This window comes from Fringilla coelebs (genome assembly GCF_963513975.1).
Source record: "Fringilla coelebs genome assembly, chromosome: Z".
Lineage (NCBI taxonomy): Eukaryota > Metazoa > Chordata > Aves > Passeriformes > Fringillidae > Fringilla > Fringilla coelebs.
Genome location: NC_140031.1, coordinates 68984716 through 69005163, shown reverse-complemented (window position 1 = coordinate 69005163; position 20448 = coordinate 68984716). Strand labels below are relative to the sequence as shown.

Below are 20448 nucleotides of genomic sequence, written 5' to 3'. Positions count from 1 at the left end.
AAATGCCTGGTTTGGCTGATGGTTTCAAATGTAATCTCTAATTTACCTTAACAGGATTAGGAAAACTTGAATTCATCCTTTGAATTTAATAAGATCTGTTGTAGGAGCATAATGAAAACACTAGGTAAAAAAAAAAATTTCTAGCCCTTTGGAATCATTTTATATCCTTAGAAATTCCTAATTTTAGAATCTAGAAATTAAAGAAAACAATGCTGAAATCATCGCTAAACCAAATGACGCAGCAAATTTAAAAGAAAAAAAACCCTAATAATTATTCTTGATGGCATTTTGGATTTTTCATGAAAACTTGTGGAAATTTCTGAGGATGTTCTGTGTCAGACAAGTGGTGTTCCAAGTCAGTAAATACTGACAATAGGACTAGATGAGTAAATATAACATGCTAGATCAAAATATGAATGAATATTTTATTGCGAGTAGCTTTCAGTTTACTCTGAGACTGAAAAAATCAGCTCATAATTGTTGGTTACTTTATTCTAGGAAAAATATTTACACAATGGTGGCAGTTTTCAGGCTTTCTGTTATGGGCAGACCATTTTACCTAAAGGAGGGTAAGAGTGTTGAGCACTGATTTCCCATTTTTCTCAGTATTTCAGCCACATTTTGTGTGTATGTAGCAGAGTGATGGTAAAAGTTCTCCAAAGAAGCACTCAAAAAACCCTTTTGCCAGTGTACCATTTCACAGGGACTCAAAGGGTGTTGTTCTTCTTTCCAAGATGAACTCCTAATTATCACATGAGAAATGTTCTCTAGCATGGATAATATTTAAATAATGTCTGCACAACTGCACTGTCATTAGACAAAGAAGAAGTTAAGGAGGTCCTACCCCAGATAACATTTGTCACAGTCAAGTGCATTCTTCTGAGAAATAGGCAATATGTGTTCAAGTGTCTTTAAGAAAAAGTATTCAAAATTATGACTTTCAGGTCATAATCTAGGCTCTAATTGAGTTAACAGGAGATGATACCACAGACTGCTATTTTCTGTAACCCATCTTCTCCTTTGTTTTGTTTTTTCAATCTATTCCTCATCCTGGGATAAATAGTTATTTCAGGAAGAAAAAAATAATTTTCAAACCAGTCTTTGTTGTTATTTTGGTTTTTTGTTTGATGACCAGGATTTGCAAAACCTGTTACTTTCATTCTTAATGATACGGGCTGCATTCTCTCATTTTGTGTTAAAATATAATTGAAGAGCTATTCAAATTTGGATGAATGATTATGTATTAGATAATATAAATAGTTTATCTGCAGACAGTAGTCTTTCTTCTGACAACTCGAAAGATGAAGATTAATGAAAGTAATGTGAAAGAAAAATATAGCATTTTACAGCATATTAAGATGTGGAGATTTTTAGTTTTCATTCATTGAACAAGAATGTTTAAGCTCAGAAGGGAAAATTATTCTGTTTGTGTAATGAACTTATTTTGGGAATGACATTCAGTACTTTTGTTTTATCACCAGCCAGGCTGATCTTAACAAAGAGACAGAAGCTTGTGTTCTAATGGCTGGGCATAAGACTTCTTTTCATCTTAATCCTACCACTAGGGAAATGATGACAAGGATACTAACAAAGCTGACTTAGATATTACTTTTCACATTCATTAACAAAGAATAAAATTTCATTTCCTTTTTTCCTGTTTTTCAGGTAGTGCATTTCTAGTCCAATAGTATGGAGAGTTTTAAATACTAAAAGTTTTTCATTGTTTTACTGTCGACCTGACTTTTCTCATGACAAAGAAAAGGTATCAAAATCTTTAGATAGGGAATACTTTTTTTCTCATCTCTAGATCTAGGTTGGTTGTGCCACTGCCAAATTATTTTTTCTCCTTCTTCTGTTGTGTAATCTTATATTGAATTTAGTTTGGGATAATTTTTAACTCCTTGCTTTTTACTCTCAGGATTAAAATATTTATATTTAACTTAAAGTTACATATATTTGACCATTTGTCATGAAGCTTGGTAAGATTTTTTTTCCTTTATCATGAGAGTAAACTCACATTTTCAGACTCAAAGTAATTTCTTTCTGTAAATGTTATGGTTCCAAATACATCCATAGGATTTGTCATTACTTTATTGTTTACCAACAAGTTATAACACAAGTTGTTGTCTAGGATCAAACTAATAATTTAAAATATTTGCTTAATGCTCCAGTAAAAAATGGAGAAAAGCTTCTACTCTTCAGGCTTTGGTCATAAAACAGCTTTTTTTTTCAGTGGCATTTATGCAATGATTTTATCTGCCTTCTTCATGTTTAAACTCATGTTTGTTTTGTAACTGTATTTGGTACTTGATGCCAAAAGCTTCCTTCTTCTGTTTGGTAAAGTATTAATAGCAAATAGCAAAAATTTTTATCTATAATAATCGTATCAGAAAAAAAAACTAGGACAAACAGAGATGTTTTGCTATAGATTTTTTCATAGGTTTTTAAGACTAAAAGACACCATTGTAACATCCTCTGTCTTCCTAAGTGTCATGGGCCATGCCTAAGTTAGCCTGGTAGTAAATATATCAGCTTAGTCCTAGCTAGGCTGTACCTTGTGTACATGTCCTGAGTCCAATACATCAGGGCATGGAGAGTGTTTACTGCCTTCCTGTGGGTGAGCATCATCTTTGTAAGGAATTCACCTTTTTTCTTATAGCAGAGAATACACATATAACACTGGCTCTAAAGCCGTGATATCCATGCTGTCCTAGCAAAAAATGCCCAACAGGTAAGTGCTAAGTCATAATAACTTCTATGTACTAGCAAAATTTGCAGCTATCTAGTAGATAAATAATGCATCTTCTTCAAGCTTCCCCTTAAGAAAGAGCCAAACAAGCCCCTGTCGGTTGTAAGCCTCTTTGTTGTGGCTGGGTTAACCATTAAGAGGAGTTTCTGGTAGCATGATGGATTCTGCTGTGGGTCTCTGCAGCATAACTCTAATGAAAAGAGACTTTTGACTATTTTTTGGATAGGCATAAAGTAGCAAATTACTGCTACTTTGGGGATTCTTCCCTTCCAAGCAATATTTCTGTGAATTGTAGCTTACAATTTGCAAGTATGTATTCAGCTGTAAATACGAAATATTACGGGGGACTTGTGCTATCTCTGATTTCATTTTGCTTTTTCGAAGTCACTTCTTGTTTTTCAGCACTGAAAGATGTTACTGTAACATAGCAATTTGCCAGAGAAGTACAGTTTGTGCTGTGAAGTTAAACCAGTTTTCTATCCAAGTCAGTCTCAGCTAGATGAAACTTCCAATGAAGATTGAGTATTTCTATTATCAAAGTAGAAGAACTGGATATTAAACCTTTCATTTATCCTTGTCATTGGGTGCAATCACAAGGAAGGTTCAGAAGGAAGCTCTCCTTGTTATCTTTTAAGGACAAAAATATTATTAGAGACTTTGGTTACTGTGTTTTAAAAATATTTTTCGCAAGACAGATCTTTGTAATGGTAGTAAACGTTTCAGTCTGGCTTTTTACTTTTGGCCTTGAAAGTGGAGCACTGAGGGAAGAAAAGCAAGCAATGCCATCAGTTGTACATGCTACTGATGTAGGTGATTCAGTAACTGTAGTATCAATGCATTTTAAAATGCCCAATTGTTCAGCAAAGATTTCAAAGAGAGCCAACTAGAAGTCATGGTTCTTAGGTTAATCTTTTATTTGTCTAAAGGCTAAAGAAAGCTGTTTACCTGTGTGATATGAGCTGCAATCGTCTTTAAAATAATTGACAAATTAATCCCCTCACATCACTGGAGTTGTAAGGGTGTTAGGTTTAACTGGGTTTGTCTGATTACTTTGTCTTATGAAGAATAAAGGTGCTAACTTTGATGTCTCAAATTGAAAAGGAACATCCCAGACCCACCAATCTTGCATGTTTTAATTATTGATATCAATTCTGCAGTGTTATCCTCACAAAAGAAGATCTAAATAATAAAATCTTCTGCTAAAATAAAATCTTCTGCCAGTGATGCATGTGAAGACATGCAGGACTTTTACCTTTTGGAAAAAGGGACATAAAGGAGTAATTGATCTACCTGCAGCATAGAACAGTTCATAATTTTTCCCCATCTTTAGTCATGTTATCTATAACTTTTTATTGCAGGCTTGTTGATAGCAACCATACAGTGCATGTTCATTTCAGTAAAGTTAATTGTGGAGTTACTACTTAGCATTTTTAAATGTCTCCCAAACTGTACCATAAATTAATAGATGTGATCTATTTTCATTTGCCAAAGCAAAAAAATCTCACATTTTTAAATGTATGTCTGCTTGAGCAACTTTGAGTAAATAGCTTCTATTTCAAGTTATAAATCTGTTACTCTGGACAGCATTTTGTTTAACCAGGATGATAAAACTTCTTCTTTTACAATGAAATTATAGCATGGGGTTTGATTTTGGTTTTTATGATTCTCTAACCAGACATTACATTCTATATATTTATTTTGTGATAAATGCACCCAAACCTATGGTAACAATGAGGAGCTCCATCCTGGAAGTCTGCCCAGGAGTCCAAAGCTTTTCCATTCTTCTAGCTTGCCTGTTGTTACCCTTTCCATTCCCTTTCTGCACATCACAGGTGCTGTTCTTGTGTTGCAGGTGAACGAGGCCACAGTGGAGCAGCTGGTGCAGCAATATCCACATATAACCTTCAGTACTGTGCTGCAGGATTGCAAGAGAACGCTGGAGCGGGCCTATCAGATGGGCTGGACACCCAATATGTCTTCTGGCTCCTAACTCTCTGTACCAACGTGTTCCACTCTGCTGCATTTGGTAGATCTAATGGGGATTGCAGAAGGGTTTATAACCTTTCATATGATGCAATATAGTTGTGAGTTTACAGAGGTTACAGTAAAATGGCAAAAGCTGTACACTGACTTTAACGTACTGTGCAACTAAATAAAAATATTGAAGCAAAACTTTGGAAATGCATTTGTGGTTTTGTTTGCATAAAACTGATAAAAGCCTTTGGCAAATTTCTTGAAGTGGATTCCTACTAGTTCTCTGGATAGTTTGAGTTATAGATGTTAAGCTTGCTTTCCTCTGTTTACTTTGCCTTGGTCATGTGTGTTTCCTTTGATCTGTAAATGGTAACCCAGTGCTAGCACCAGTGCAGTTGATCAACAGAGGCATGTGTTGAAACTGGGAACTAAACTCGATGCTTTTTATTTACTAAAGCTATGCCAGAGGTTTTGAGATACAGAATAATAATAAAATCTACAGTGAATTACCCTTTTATTTCAACATCTTCCCTTTTTTTTCTTTACATATAAGAAGCTGTAGTGATTTTTAAAATCTTTCCACATTGACATTTTAATTATGAATAACACTGCTTACCCTAACAATAATAACGATCTACACTTCATGAAGACAAGGAATAGCTGCATACAGCAACTATCAGAAATAAGTTGGTGATGCTTATTCTATTTGGCTGAAAAAAATTTATGTCTATTTTAAATGAACTTGTCTTTTCTGATGATGCTGTTCTGTTGATGAAATGGAAAATTCAGATGAATGGCTATAAATCAATAAAAGGATCCCTCTCATTTCCTGTGTGGTTTTATTTTAGAATGGATCTTCCAATGCAAATAGTGAGCAGACCTTGAGAAGGCCATCTAAACATGAGTCCCATCGTGGATATCTTTTGTAGGATCAGATGCTTCTTAATACAGTGTGTGCAAGGAGATATCCAAATTAAACACATAAAATGATTCATTTTCTTTGTGGGACTGTTATGGTTTAACCCCAAACAGCAACCAAGTACCACACAGCCTCCCTCTCACACTCTCACATATTGCATTCTAAGGAGTTAAATTTTAGCAGGGAATTGTGAAAAATACAGACATTGCAGCTTCAATTTGGAGTTGCCTTAACCTTTAGAGTATTACCTTTTGGTTAAGAATGTTGTCAGGTATGTAACACTGGATATTTGTTTTTAAAAGGTTACAGCATTTTAATCCAAACTACGAAATGCTTAAGCTTCTGCTGAAAAGATGCCATTATTGTCAAAATGTTTTGCTAATCCAGAAGGCCTAATGCAGCATAACATAGAAGCTTGTTTAGTATGGCTGTATAACCCTGTAAACCTATTTGTTGATTTCCATAGCATAATTTTTTACAACAGAAACATCAGCTCACGTTACTTCCAGTGGGGATGTTGAATGTTTTCTTATTAGACTTTTCAAAATGGGGATGAACTAATTTCTCTGGAAAAAAAAATATATCATAAAGATTTCATTTAAAATAAGTGGTAAATACTTGTGAACGTGTGTAATGCTATGCTGTTTATTTACTCCTAAATGGCAACAATATTTTAAGAATAAAGCCAGTGAATTGTATTGCATATGTAGTACAGAATCTTAGTCAATTTTCAGTTAATGTCTCTCTATGAGTGCATTAAAACTATTCACACAATTTGTAAGTTTCTATTTTTTTGTGAGACCTTTGATCTTCCAATAAATTTTCATAAAATAAGAAAAGAGTGATGTTTTCTGTTTATCTGTGCTGCTAACTGTACTTAGACTGTACTAACACAGAGTCTGAAATCTCCATTGTTGAATAGATAGAACTCACCTGGACATGACCCTTAGTAAACTGGCCCTGCTGTGGTTGACAGAGTTTAATCAGATGACATCCATAGATCTTTTTCCATCTAAAATGTATTGTAACCCTACAGATTTTTAAAATATTATGGTTCTCTATTCACTTCAATCATGTAAGTCACTTCCAGTAGTTTTGCCTTTTCATGACTACTCATCTCTCAGTTTTATAAACATACTGATCTATAGATCTCACCATGACTAGTTAATTTTAGTTTTATGGGGTATAAGAACTAGATGGAAATATGTTTTTTTATTGCAGTGTTGACACAGATAGTTCCTTAATTTTATTAAATTAATAGTTTCCAAAGTAATTTTAGAGGAATAAATAATACTGCACACTTATCTTTGACATGTCGTGCAGGGAAAATGTCATTATGGTGTAAGAAAAGCTACTGCCTCTTGTAAAAATAAAAATTCTTCCTGTTTTCTCATATGTAAAACTTAGAACTGAAAAACTTACAGACGGCTTCTGGATTCCCTAGTTCCAAAAGGCCTACTTTACTAGGAAAAAAATGTCCTTTTTTCCTTCAAATTCTTTGTGGGAACTTGTTGTTAAGACAGGGTAACCTGTGGCTCAGCACTTTTTTATCAGAAACATTTCTTGGATGGGATTGTTCAGCCTGCAGGAAGGGCTGAGACAAACTCTTAAATGTTTTCTGAATTAAGGGGTAGGTGGTTGTAGGAGAAAGTCAGGTAATGTTTATTTTCAGTCATTCACTCTTTAAATCCAGGTGTAATTAAGGCTTAAAGCAAACTCAGATAGTTCACCTGGCGGTCACTCCACCCATCTCTCACCACCCAAAGGCTGTGTGGAGGGCAGTGTTGGTGTGCAAGTTGTCTCACCAGAGGGAATGGCTACAGTGATGTTTCTCATGCAGGTTCAAAGTCACTTTGCCCAGGCTCCCAGATTAGTGGGAAATTTAGTGAAATGCCAAATCCAAGACAGCATACCTCCCTTGTTATCAGGTGCTCTCTGCAGTACCAGGCATATTCTAGTAATCTTTGAACAGGGGCAAAGTGTGTTTCTCTCAAAAATACTGAAACTGTGTAGTTGAGCCAGTTGTCAGATGGGATGAGTATCTGCAGGCTTACATGTGAATGTCCTGATACCCTGGGTGGGAGTTTACACCTGAGCCAGTTGTGCAAGGGGGGACATGGGCATGGTAAAAAGTTTATCCCACCTCACATGATCTGCTTCTTATCAGCCTTCTCTGTTACCTGGCTCAAAACCCAGCTTGCTGCCAAAGGTTGGTTCATTGTGGCCATCCTCCCCTCGCTCACCTCCTCTGCACCTTGGCTGTTCTTAGGCAGATCAGAGATTTTGCCACCACATACCCGAAAGCTCGTGTCCCCACTTTGGTTGGGGGTGCAAATCTGCCCCCAGAAAATCACGTGCTGCTTTTGCCAGTGTCTGATTGAGTCATTAACCTTTAACATTTTGGTTTCTCACACTCCCCAGCAGAGGATGCACATGGACCTGTTGGAGCAAGGCCAGAGGAGGCCACTGGGATGATGAGAGGGATGGAGCCACCTCTGCTTTGAGGAAAGGCTGAGAGAATTGGGATGGCTCAACCAGAATAATAGAAAGCTTCAGGATAAGGTAGCTCTGGCCTTCTGGTACCTGAAGGGAGCCCACAAAAAAGATGGAAAAGAATTTCTACAAGATCATGTAGTGACAGGTCAAGGGAAATAGTGTCCAACTGATGGACAGTAGGTTTAGATTAGATACAAGGAAGAAATTCTTTTCTGTGAGGATGATGAAACACTACAAGAGGTTGGCCAGAGCAGCTGTGGATTCCACATCAAGGGGTATCAAGGTCAAGATGGAGTTCTGAGCAACTTGGTCTCTGCCAGTGTCAGAGGGATTGGAACCAAGTGATCCTTAAGGCCTGGTCTAATCCAAGATATTGTTTGATTCTATGAAAACAAGCTTTAATCCCTTTTAAATGAGGAAATAGCCCTACTAAGAATAATTAACAGTTAATTTTTTCAGGCTCTCAGCTGGGCTCCTCATAAGCTCGATGATATCCACCCAGATTATCAAGATAAATACAGCCTTGGTGATTCTTCATAACCTGTAGTGTTGACAGCAGCAAAATCAGGAGAAGCAGCAGGTCACATACACTTTGGTTTTATGAGAACAGAAGTCCAAAGCAAGCTTTCTTCAGGTCATGGGATCTGGAACAAGGAAAGGAAAAGGAGTGTTACATCTAATAAATAATTAGGATAGGATAGGATAGGATAGGATAGGATAGGATAGGATAGGATAGGATAGGATAGGACAGGATACACTCTTTCTGTTGGAAGGCACCTGTAGTGACCAAGTAGTCCAACTATGTGACAGTGCTGAGCAACAAAGGGCATCATCCAGAGGCCTCTTGAACACTGACTGGCTTGGGGCATTGATTGTCTGCCCAGGAAGCCTGCTCCTGTGCTTGAGTACCCTCTTGGTAAAAAAATGGTTATTAAAAAAAAATAATGCTTTGCAAGACAACAATGGAAAGAGCATGCATGAAAAGAATATGATGATACCTGACCTTGTAAATATTCAGATTTGTATTTTAAAGCAGGTGAGGGTTGATGCTGCCTATTTATGAAACCCCGTATTAACAGAGAGTCACTTTAAAGCAGATCCATTTAAAGAGTCCATTACAATAAAATATCTAAAACAATGATAACTTGCCTCCTGTAATTTTTTTCTTAAAGCTTTCCCCCGAGTGAACTGTGATATTGGCAGTATTTAGGTGACTGAGATTTTCATTTGAAGTTCTGGTATCCTTAGAGATGTGAAGCTTTTTTTCAAACCACAGACACCCTGGGAGATGCTCCAAGCTTGAGCATGTGAAATCTACCATATATTGGCACTATTGAAAAACCAAATAATTCTTTGTGATAGTAGCTGTGCTCTGCCAATCTAAACAGGGTGGGTACATGGTCACATTTTGTGACTCATATTTTATGGGGCCTTATATTTCCAAGTCCTGCTTTATTAAAAGCCTCCCTGTAGCAGGCTCTTTGGATGTATTCTCAACACATGCAATCATTGTAGATTACATAGTTGCTGAAAAACTGGGGAAAAGTTCAGATGTCCCTCTGGCTCTTTGTCTGCATTAGGCTCAGATTAACACAAATAAATTGGCTGAATCACACACAGCATTGTGACTGTGGTTGCTTAACTGGAGATACTTTCACAGGCTGAGTGAGGTAGCATGGAATAAGGGTCTGTGTAACAGCTGCATCTTCACATCTGTTAAAAAGAAACTGAGGCAAAAATTCTTCATGTTTAGGGTTGGGGTTTTTTGTAAAGGCTGTCAGGATTATATAAGGTAAATCCAAATGTTTCAGCTTTATAAAGTTTTGCTAATGGGTTGTGTTTCAGGTTTATTTGGGGGCAAGTCAACAAAAACAGCGAGCTGAACTGTTTCCTCTTCAATATTTAGGCAGGTCTTTCTGTATATAGCTGATGGAAAGTGTTTGTGTTTAAATGAATGTTAGAAGTCTTAAAATGAAAAATTTTACAATTAGTATTATTGGGCATTTCCAGCTGCTGTGAAGTTATAAAGACTTCTGGACTGAAAATTTCATAATCTCATGCTTTCATCATGTACCCTATTGCAGAATGCTACAGCCTTTGGTGTTTTCAAAATACCAGCTTTTAGAGAAAGCTGCAAGAATATTCTCAGCAGCACTAACTCCCAGTGCACACAGTTAACTTGTTCCAGGTGCCTTGCTTTGGCTTCTCCTTGAACCAAGATCAACATCTCAGTTCTTACTTTTGAAGGACTAAAAGGTTGCCTTTGTGCTGTTGTTTTAATCTCTGGTCACCTCTCCCGACCACATTATGTGAGTCATGGTCTCTGAAGCAATATAAACTAAACTCTGCTGTAAGGGATGGGTATTTTTTTCTCTAAAATAGGCAGTAATGTTTATACACAAAGCAAAATGCTTCATATCCTTCTTTCCTTGGAGAAAAGTGAGAAACAAATGTAGTGAATGTTAATCACCTTGCCTGAGTCTTTCACAGGTGTGTTCAAATATCGAGGTCAATGAGAAAGCTAGAAGATAGAAAAAAATAATTTTCCTAAAGAGAAACAAAGCAAGGATTTGCTTCCTGATTAGGCAGCAAATAAACCTGGAAATCTTTAATAGTAACCAAAAAGGTTGTAGCTAAAGCAAAATTATTTTTTAATGACCCTGTAGAAATTTGAAATGAAGTCCAAAGTCCAAATGCCTTAATGATCTTCTCAATAGTAACAATGGAAGGGTTTGTTCATTAGATGTTGCTTTCACTAGGCACTGCATTTTCCAGGACATGGCATTTGTTTCTGTGGCTGCACCTCTGGTAGCAAGAGCTGTCCCGGAGCACTGCTGGATCTCAGGTCACTCTGGCTGTCGCCGGAATGCTCTTGGCCTTGTGGCTCTAAAAACCTTCAGCGCTAACGATGCCTAATATCCATCTCCTTAGGTTCCCTGGATGCAGCTGTGGATTCCTGAGGGCAGGAAGGCTGAGGTGTCCTGTGTCTGTCAGCACTAGAGAGCTGTCCTGGGCAAGTTCAGTCTGCTCACAAAGACTCACAAAGCCCCGTGGCTCATCTGTTGTTTGCAGGGTGTGGTTATCAGAAGCTGCTTCTCAGTGTCCTGGTCCCGGCTCACAGCCCTGCTCCTGCCCCTTGCTCCTTTAGGGTCTGGATGAATCACTACTTTTTAGCAAAATATTCTGAATGCAGAACTTAAATTAAGGAATATTTCTGCATTTAGTTCTTTCTGCAACACTACAGATATTGAAGTTCTTTTGCTGGCATAAAGAGCAAATGACCTGCTGACCTTTCTATTTGAATATATGCCATATCCTTTATATTCTCTTGTGTGTGGCTTCAGAAACAGTTAACAGCAGGAAGACTACTTGTATTGCATTAGCCCAAGATAGGAGAATAACACATTTAAGGATCAGTGTAATCCAGTCATTGGTTTATGGATGCAAAGTCCTTCAGGGACTGTCACAAATTCCCAGCTGTCTGTGAGAGCTAGATTTTGCAATTGCATCTCTGAGCTATCTGCAAGGCATGTAAAATCATATATATCCAGGCAGCTCTCTGTGACTTTGCATCTGCAAAGGATTGAGAACTATTCCAGCAAGGATGTGCAGTAAATTAAGCTCAAGAAATTTGCCTGTGAAAAAATTGCCTCTGAAAAATAAGTATTTTGGGTAAATCTTCCACGGGTGGAAATCTCCTTAGCAGAGGTAGGTTTGAGCAAATGCAGACAGCTGTTAAATACTGAAATTATTACCAGCCCTCAGAAACTTATTTTTCCCACTTTATATGTTTGTGCCTGTACTCATAAATTTTTCAATGAAAACTGGAGAGAAATATCACATCTGAATCCATTTTAAAAATACACACACGCACAGACCAAAAAAGAAAAAGAAGCAGAATGAAGCAAAGCCCACTAAAACTATCATTTAACTTTCTTAAATGTTCTACAGTCTAATGTATCATGGCATAAGGATAAGATCTGGTACTTGGCAGAAACAAGGATGCCTTGGATAGGATCTATGTAGGATCCTTGCCAACATGACAGAATATGTTTGGGAAGTGGCAACAGCAACAATAAAGGAAGAGAATTTTTCTGTAAGATCAGCACATTTCTTCATTTCTAGTCTTGGAAATTGCCCTTCCTGCCTAGGAGAGGATAAAATAGTATTGCCATAGTGTGAACATGTGAGAATAAGAGAAATAGATTAATTGGAAACAACCAAATAAACCCCACCCTTGATACAGGTAGTGACTAAAGGGTAATTATTTGCATTGTCAGGATATAATAGACAAGAACCACAAGTATAAGAGAAAGGGTAAGAATTTTAAAAGCCTCTGCATTTAGATGAGTAAGTCCTTGGGGCATACTGGAAATTTAATGGGAGGTGACCATATACTGTTATGATAAAGGCCACAGAAACTTCTGTCTTGTAAGTCAAGCTTGCATCAATAAAAGCAAAAAGAAGGACTTCCTTCCTTCATGTACATCTGTCCTTCCCTCCCCTTGTTTGTTGTTGTCTAATAAAGGGAAAATTCTTTTCTCCTGACAGAAAGCACAAGTGAAATAAATGAGAAACTAGTAATTTGTAGAGTGTGCTTCCTTTTAGGATGTCTGCAAAACCACCAGCCTAACTTGCTGGCAGCTGCATTTCAATGACTTTTTTAATGTCTTGACTTGCCTAGACTCACCCCTAAAGTATTTTTTTTAACCACAGTCTTCAAGGCTCAGTTAAACTGGCTTCTAAAACCATTGATACAGCACTAGCATTTTTATATCAGTTAACTAAAACATACTATGGAGGCCACTTCACTGCCTTTATAGTGATCTATGTTCTTATATATGTGTTAGTGAGGTTTTTCATGTTAGTTACACCTTGCTCTTGACCCTTTGCTTAGAAGATACTTAGTGTTTAATACTAAGTACTCAGTATTAATATTTGTACTAGCATCAATAGTAGGGCTAATACTCAGTAACACTGAATCTCCTTTGTAGCTGAAGTCACAAAACATTAAGATCTACCAAAAGCTTCCATAAAGGAGTTGAACTTCTAATTTTGAGCAAACTTTGTCTTTATTCTCTTAAGTAAGAGTGCCCATAGATGCATAGGGCATCTCTGGAAATTGTACTATTGTGGTCCCCAAGTAAGCAACATACAGGAGCTGGCAGCTGAATCTCTGGCCATAATGTGCCACCTCTGCTCTTGGATCAAGGGATCAGGCTTGAGGGAGCTGCTGAGGATAACCATTCAACGACCCTTCAAAACTGAGATGTGGATTTGGGCCCCCTTGGCCTCAGTTACAGTCTTTAAACTGACCTCCATACTCCCTAGGTCAGAATTTGCCCTTTTAAGTTCGATGGTCTGAGCTGAGGACCTACATAAAAATTCACAAACATAGCTTGTCTGCTTGAGTCTAACCTGAGTTACATCAATTTCTGCAGATTTGGAGGAGGCTGAAGTTTTTAAAGCCTGTGAAAAGCATAGCTTGTATAAAGTTCTTGTTGGTGAAAAGAGCAACAAGGTCTTTCTCAGGTCAGTCAGAAAGTGAGAAAAGAGTTAATACTACTTTTTTAATAAGTTTCCAATGAGCCTTAAGAGTGGCTTATACAAAAAAAAAAACAAACACTTTTACAAATTACTACAGTGCTAAAATAGAGCTGTCTCTGATAGTAGTGCAGACATTGTTATAAAGTAGGTATTTAATGTCAATTACAGTTAACCTTTACCTTGAATCTTCAAACTGAGAACACAGTATTAATCAAGATGGAACTTTTGGTTGTATTTTGTTTTATCAAGAGCTGTTAACACTACAACAAAATTAATACTTCCAACAAAACTGACAAGAGACCTTCAGAAATTGATGCCTTTTGTATTTTAAGTGGTTACAGAAGTAAACCTTCTTTCCCCAGTATGTTCTGACAAGAATGGTAGAATATCACTTGGTCCCTTCTGAATGAAAAAAATAAGCTGTTTGCTTCTGCTCTCTTCCTAGATGCAATTTCTTCTCCATGTCCACTTTTCTCACCCACTCCCCAAAAAAATTCGCTATCATTCATCTTGGTATTTCATTCTTCATTCCTTACTACACAACATGAATGTTCATCCCTCACCTTCAATCCGTTTAATAGAAAAATCAAACTAAAAAATGGAAAACCAGCAAAGAACCTGCTGAAGATCCTCATTCCACTGAAATCAACAGGAACAAGACACGTCAGCAGCAGGACACATCACATAATCCACACCTACTCCAAATCAATAGCAGACAGACTACTGTGGCTACTGTGACATCCTCTATGAGCTTGCCATTAACAGAATGCATTTAGGGAAAATTAACCTATTAGATAATATTTCTGGGCATTTGCACTGTGACACTCTTCAATCTCAATAAGTCTTAGCACTTGAATTTAGTTGATAGACCACATTTCTGCTGCTCTCTCTTCTCAGTTTCAGAGTCCTTCACTTCAGACTTCAAATATAACAGATCTGGGGGAAAATTAGTCTTTTATTTCAATGATGCATTTAATAAAATAATGAAGACAGAAAATCCAAAATTCTCTTCTTTGACCATCTGCAGTTGCATCTCTCCCTCTTAAATTTTGCTCTACCTATCTTCTAAGTTAAACTTCTTTCATCCCTTGCTTAGCATCTTCCTTTCCTATCCTATTCCCACTCCACTTCCCCAAGGAAAAAAAATTACATTTAGGGTCAGTTCAGTACAGTTGTGTAGCTTCCATTTTGAATACTTCTCTGTTTCACTTTGTGGCCCGTGGCTGTGAAAAGTGGCACAGTTTCATGTTCCTAATAAAATAAAAATTATGGTGTGCTGCTTTTTGCTACCGTTTCTTCATTCCCTTAAACCAGAAAAATAATAGACCTTTGCCTCAGAGAAATTATCATGGAGATTAATTTGGTGACATGTAACAAGATGAGCATTTTTCTTTTTTAACCTCACAAACCTTCTCTACTTCCAATCAGAATTTTAAACTGATCTTTCTGCAGCATTTACACTGACAAGCAAGCGGGCTTTTAATAATTTACCCATGTTGCTGCAAAGAGGCGGGGAAGGACTGCAAGTTTAAAACACGAAGGAGAAAAGTTAATTTAAAGTGATGTTTGGTAAAAAGTCCCCTTTGAGATCCTGTTGTGTAATTGAACAGATTAAGAGAGCTGACAGTAACTTCACGGTATGCCTAAGTGGAGGTCTCTACGGGTCAGCTCTCGGATCTTGTGCCGACACGTTAAACAAGTTTGTCAATTTTCCATCAGATTGATTTTTCTCACAGGTCTGGAAGCCTCGTCTCATTTCATCTTATTTCCACAGGGGTCCTTAACATTGCAAACTGCCATTTACTTTTGTCTCAAAGTGTGAGGAATGATTTTTATCTCTGAGTGGCAATCACGGCAGGCAGCTCCAGCGCTGCTTATAATGTTGCACATTGTCCTCCCTCACCAACTGGGGTTTCTTTTGTGTTTTTCCCCTCTTTGGGAATGATGTGGATTTTTAGAATACATTCAAAATAATTATTAACAGAATGTACTTAGGGCAGATGTCTGTAGTCTCTGAAGTGAACAAAAAAAGCAACAGAAACCGTGGGGTTTTTTCTTTGCAGTTTTCAGCATAATGAGAGGTCAGCTTGAGAAAATATGATGTCTCTGGGAAGGTCACAGGGAAGAGTATTAACCTCTCTTTACATTTCCATGTCTATTATCCCCTCCTGTTAATGTCAAGGGAAGTTATGTGCACAAAATAGAGAGCATGCTTCTGAATAGGTGAATGCTGCTGAAGATTATAATGATATATATTTGAATTAATTGCACTAATGACAAGAATCTACTCTTACTCCACACCAAGTTAAATAAGTGCAAAATTTGTCTGAAAGCCTGTGGGACCTGGTGGTATTCTCAGATGGGTTGTACAAACATGCAGTCCCCTTGACACAAATTAAGCTACTAGGAACTTAACCACTTGGTTGACCTAATGACCTCTTGGTGAAAGAAGACTGCCATTTAGATCAGTGGTATGAGAATGAAATCATAGCACACCCCAAGCCCCATGTTTTCTGTTGCCCCCATCTCTGGTAGTCCTTTCCACTTGTGAAAGCTGGCTGTAGTCAATCATTAAAACCCTAATTACTCTCATACTCTTTGTAAGAATTTCTCACAAACATCAGCATCTAAGACAGATACAAAGTAATGAACCCAGTTCTGAATTTCCCTGGTGCTAGCTGCATCATCTTGCCAAAATCATGGAAAGATTCATCATCCCTTCTTTTGGAGTCTTGTATGATGTCCAATCTTTAATACAAATGCAAATAAGTTTCATTACTTTTTCTCCAAAATGTGATATACTCAACCTAATTAAGTGATCAAAGGCAATGTGGAAGTTACCAAATCATTTGGTAATAAGCAATTCATCACTGCTGTAAAATATTTGCCACAATTTTGGAATCTCTGTAAAAAAATATGAAGAAAAAGAAAAAAAAAAAAAAAACAAAAAAACAAAGCCAGCAAAACAGACCTTGTAGTGATGATTTTTGTGCTGGTATAACTGGACAGGAAAGGAATTGGAACTGGTCATCCATGGGGCACTTCCAGGCCAGGAGGAAGCGCTGGATGCCAGCGCAGCCCTGCACAGATGGCGCAGGAGAGAACAGTCCCAGGTGTGCATGCAGCTGTGCTGGCTGCTCACGGATTGATGGGGGTGGTGGGCAGGGAAAGGACTGGAGAACCCAGGAAAGGCCCTGGGAGCCTCACAGCTGGAGCCATATCAGCTGATTCTGTACCTCAGACTGTGGAAGGGGGGCGCAGACCTGAGCACCACTGTGAAGAGCCTGGGGGGAGGATGGGGAGATGCCCCCAGGGTCAGTCCAGGGGGATGGAGGTTGGGAGGCCAGGCCAGAGGCTCAGGAGCCAGGGTCACAGTGAGGAAGAGAGGGGCTGGGAAAGAGCAGGGTACTGAGTGTTTCTGCCCTCCCTTCTGCCTTCTCTCCTTTCTTGTTGAACTTTTTATGGATAGGAATGATCCAAGGGTGCTGTTACTGGGAGAGACAACAACGTGCACAGCCCAGATGTCCTTAAGGAACACACTTCTGTGTGTTCAATGAGTTAAGCTTATCACACATTACAAAAGGAAAAGGATATCTAATACAGATTTTTATTAATTCTTATATCTGTCCTTCCATTTTGTATTGCTCATTACTGCTGATAGGTAATCCCCCAAGCAGGAGCTGAGCAAAATTCCTTCATTTCCATATTGTGTCTGAGTATCACTCAGCGATGGTGAATAAGGGATGGCTTTGTTGTGCCAATAGTTGTGTTCATGACAGTTCAGTTTGGTTTGCACAGGTTGGCTCAGCCTATCTAATTTTTTGGCAAACTCTCTGGAGAGTCTCCTGGGTGAGCATTTCCTCATTGCCTCGCTGCAGCTTAATACGAAAGCACACAGCAGCAGATTGTGCTAGTAGAAGGGCATGTAAACGAGTATTTAGGGCTTTTGATCATGGTGTAGGTGCCCAAACAACACTGCCAAAAATGGTCATCTGTCAAAGAGGTGGTTTAGTGAGATGGTGCGGGATAGCTAAATGAGATTTGAAATAAAAAGGCATGTTTTTTTCAGCTGCTATCGGTTTCTATGTAAACACTTCCCTAAAGTGGAGACTTTGCCACGTGAATGAGGCACCACTTCCACTGTGTCCAGGCTGGCAGAAGGACCTGGCTCAGCACAGCAGCCCCAGCCCTGCCAGCCCTCGTGGGAGTTTGGGTTCCCCTCCCTCTCCAGCTACCTGGTAAAAAGCCCCCTTCCCTGTGACCATGCAATGCAGTAAGAAGACTCTCTGACCAGGCCCTGGGCTGGGTTGTAAGAGGCAGACATTGTTTTTTTGTGTACTCCATGTGTATCCCTGAAAGAGAAAATCACAGTCTTTTGGCTATTGAGGCACCTCAAACCTGGCACAAGTGTTTAAAAATAAGTTCACTGCTAAGTTAGCTTAATAGACACTTCTCACAATTAAATATTTTAGACATCTTACATTTTTCCCATAATTCCAACAATAATTAGATCACAATATGGATTAATTTCTTGTCACATCCAATTTTTTTTGTTGCAAGATATTTTGAAGGAGTGAAACACAAATACGAGTTGCTGACATTTGTAAACTCTCCCTTTTGTTGTACACACAAACATAAAATAGTTGACATTTGGCTCTTTCATCCTTTCTTCCCTGCTTGCTCAGTGCAAATATTATCCAGACAGACGTGTTAAACAAATATCATAGTATCTACAAACAAGGATATATAAATCTCATTGTCCTGGTCAACAGCTCAGGAGTAAACTATCCTCCTAAGCCATTCTGATCTGCAAGTGACCTTGAGCTAATTGCTCTCCTACAGTGTTACATGAAGGTCTCTGTACTTCCTAATCTCACACAATTTATTTATTTATAGGTAGCAATACTTTATCAATAATATAAAGGTAACCTTTGAATTGTATTTGTATCATTTTATGGGGTGGAATTACAGTAGTTCATAAGCTACTTTGTGATTATTGTTTTCTGGTTGCTGTACTTGTATGAATGTAAACAAGATATAATGAGTTTTTTCATCTGGCTTTTTGGGATGGAATGGGGGGCTGAAACTGACAATTTTCTGATCAATGAGAACTACGACCTCTTTGAAAATTATCACAAGCTATTCCTGCTACAACTCCTTACTTCCTAATACAAATGTACTCAACCATGTATTTCTTCAGAGTTTTTGTTTTAGTGCTGCCATCTTTCAAATAATATTGCAAGAGGGCTGGCTAGTACTTAGAGTGTGTCTGTCCTCTGCATTCATTGCTGAATACTGAATGTTCCAGTCTCTTAAGACCCCTTTAAATGGCAATGCTGCTATATTTTTTGCTTTAAGATTTCTGTTGGCATGTGGAAATGTGGATAACCAGAGAAGCACATGGTTTGCTTTAATGACAAGTTACCTGAAGTTGCACAGGGGCCTCTGTGTTGACTTCTCAAAGCATTGTCAATGCTCAGCATATCCCAGGATCAAACCTCTGATGAGAATGGAGTGAATTGATTCACTGTTTCCTGCTTTGTTATTGAATGCTTTTATATTCTTTCATAAACTAGTAAAACTCCAATCATACAAAATTAAGAGGTGATGGTGAAATGACCGAAGTAGCTAATTAGAAGAGCCACTGCATACTTTAAGGCCCTGATTCAGGGACATCTATCAATACTGTGGATACTGCTTAATCATGGAATCAATACTTCAAATTAAGCACACGTGCTCACCACTTGGCCAGGAGCTGATTTGCAATAGCATTTCCATAGTGTTTAAGAACAAAGTATTAGCTTGCTTGAAACGTTTTCTGATCACCTTAGTGCTCAAACCTCTACGGAGCTGCTTTCCCCTGAGGAACCTCAGAAGAATCTGAAGAGATTTCTACCAATTGTGATTTTGGAGCATGTGAGTAGGGGAAACATTTGGCCAAACATTTAACTGGGATCGAGTTTGCGAACCTTGGCTTCCAGACGTCCTCTGTAACCAGGCACTGGTGACAATGGAGAGCAGAGACCACAAAACCTCAGCAAGGTTTTGAGCTTCTGCTGAAATCTCACCTACAAGTGCAAAAACTAGCAGGTGAAAAAATAAACCCTACTAGAAATAGCTGAAAATATTCCCCCCGACCCCAAACCTGTGACAACAAAAAGAGTTTTGGATGCTGAGATTGACCTTTAGAGATCCCAAGCTGGTCCATGGAGCACTGAGGCTTTCTTCTTACATGGCCAGACTTTTGTCAGCCTGCAATACCACACCTGCTGTTTATCCTGCAAGCTGGTGACCAAGCTGTTTGTGCCAACCCACTTGCTCCATCCTAGTCTGCCCTCATGGTGATCAGGAATCTAAGGCACAGAAGTTTCACTGCACAAAGGATAAGCAGACTGGAGACGAAAGTTAAAAAATAATTGCATATTTAATTCTAAGCTTTGATACTGATGTGACAAAAATTCTTCATATGATAAAATTTGATTAGAATGAATATCTGGAAAAGTTTAAGGGGATAAAGTTACACACGGAAGACAGGCTGAATGACGTCTGAAATATTGGGCTACAATAGATAAGGATAACAGCAGTGGTAAAAGAAATATTTCGACTGCAGATGATGATGTTTGCTAGGAGAAAAACCTTATTCTTATACCTTTTAAGCTGCCTCTTAATAAATTAATCTTTCTTCAGATGAAGTTATGTGTGGAAACTCTGACAGCATGCAGTTTAGGTGATAGGTTTCATGGATGTCTGTAGGACAGTTACT

At 38.2% G+C, this 20448-nt stretch overlaps 1 protein-coding gene across 1 annotated transcript in view; it reads left to right on the top strand.

The window, feature by feature from the left end:
* FBXL17 (F-box and leucine rich repeat protein 17) overlaps positions 1–6430 on the top strand; it is a 270391-nt gene extending 263961 nt beyond the window's left edge. The window contains exon 9 of the mRNA XM_084225368.1: positions 4602–6430. Coding sequence (XP_084081494.1) covers positions 4602–4739 — 138 coding nt within the window. The 3' untranslated portion in view covers positions 4740–6430. The remainder of the gene's footprint in view (positions 1–4601) is intronic.
* The last annotated feature ends 14018 nt before the right edge of the window (positions 6431–20448 follow it).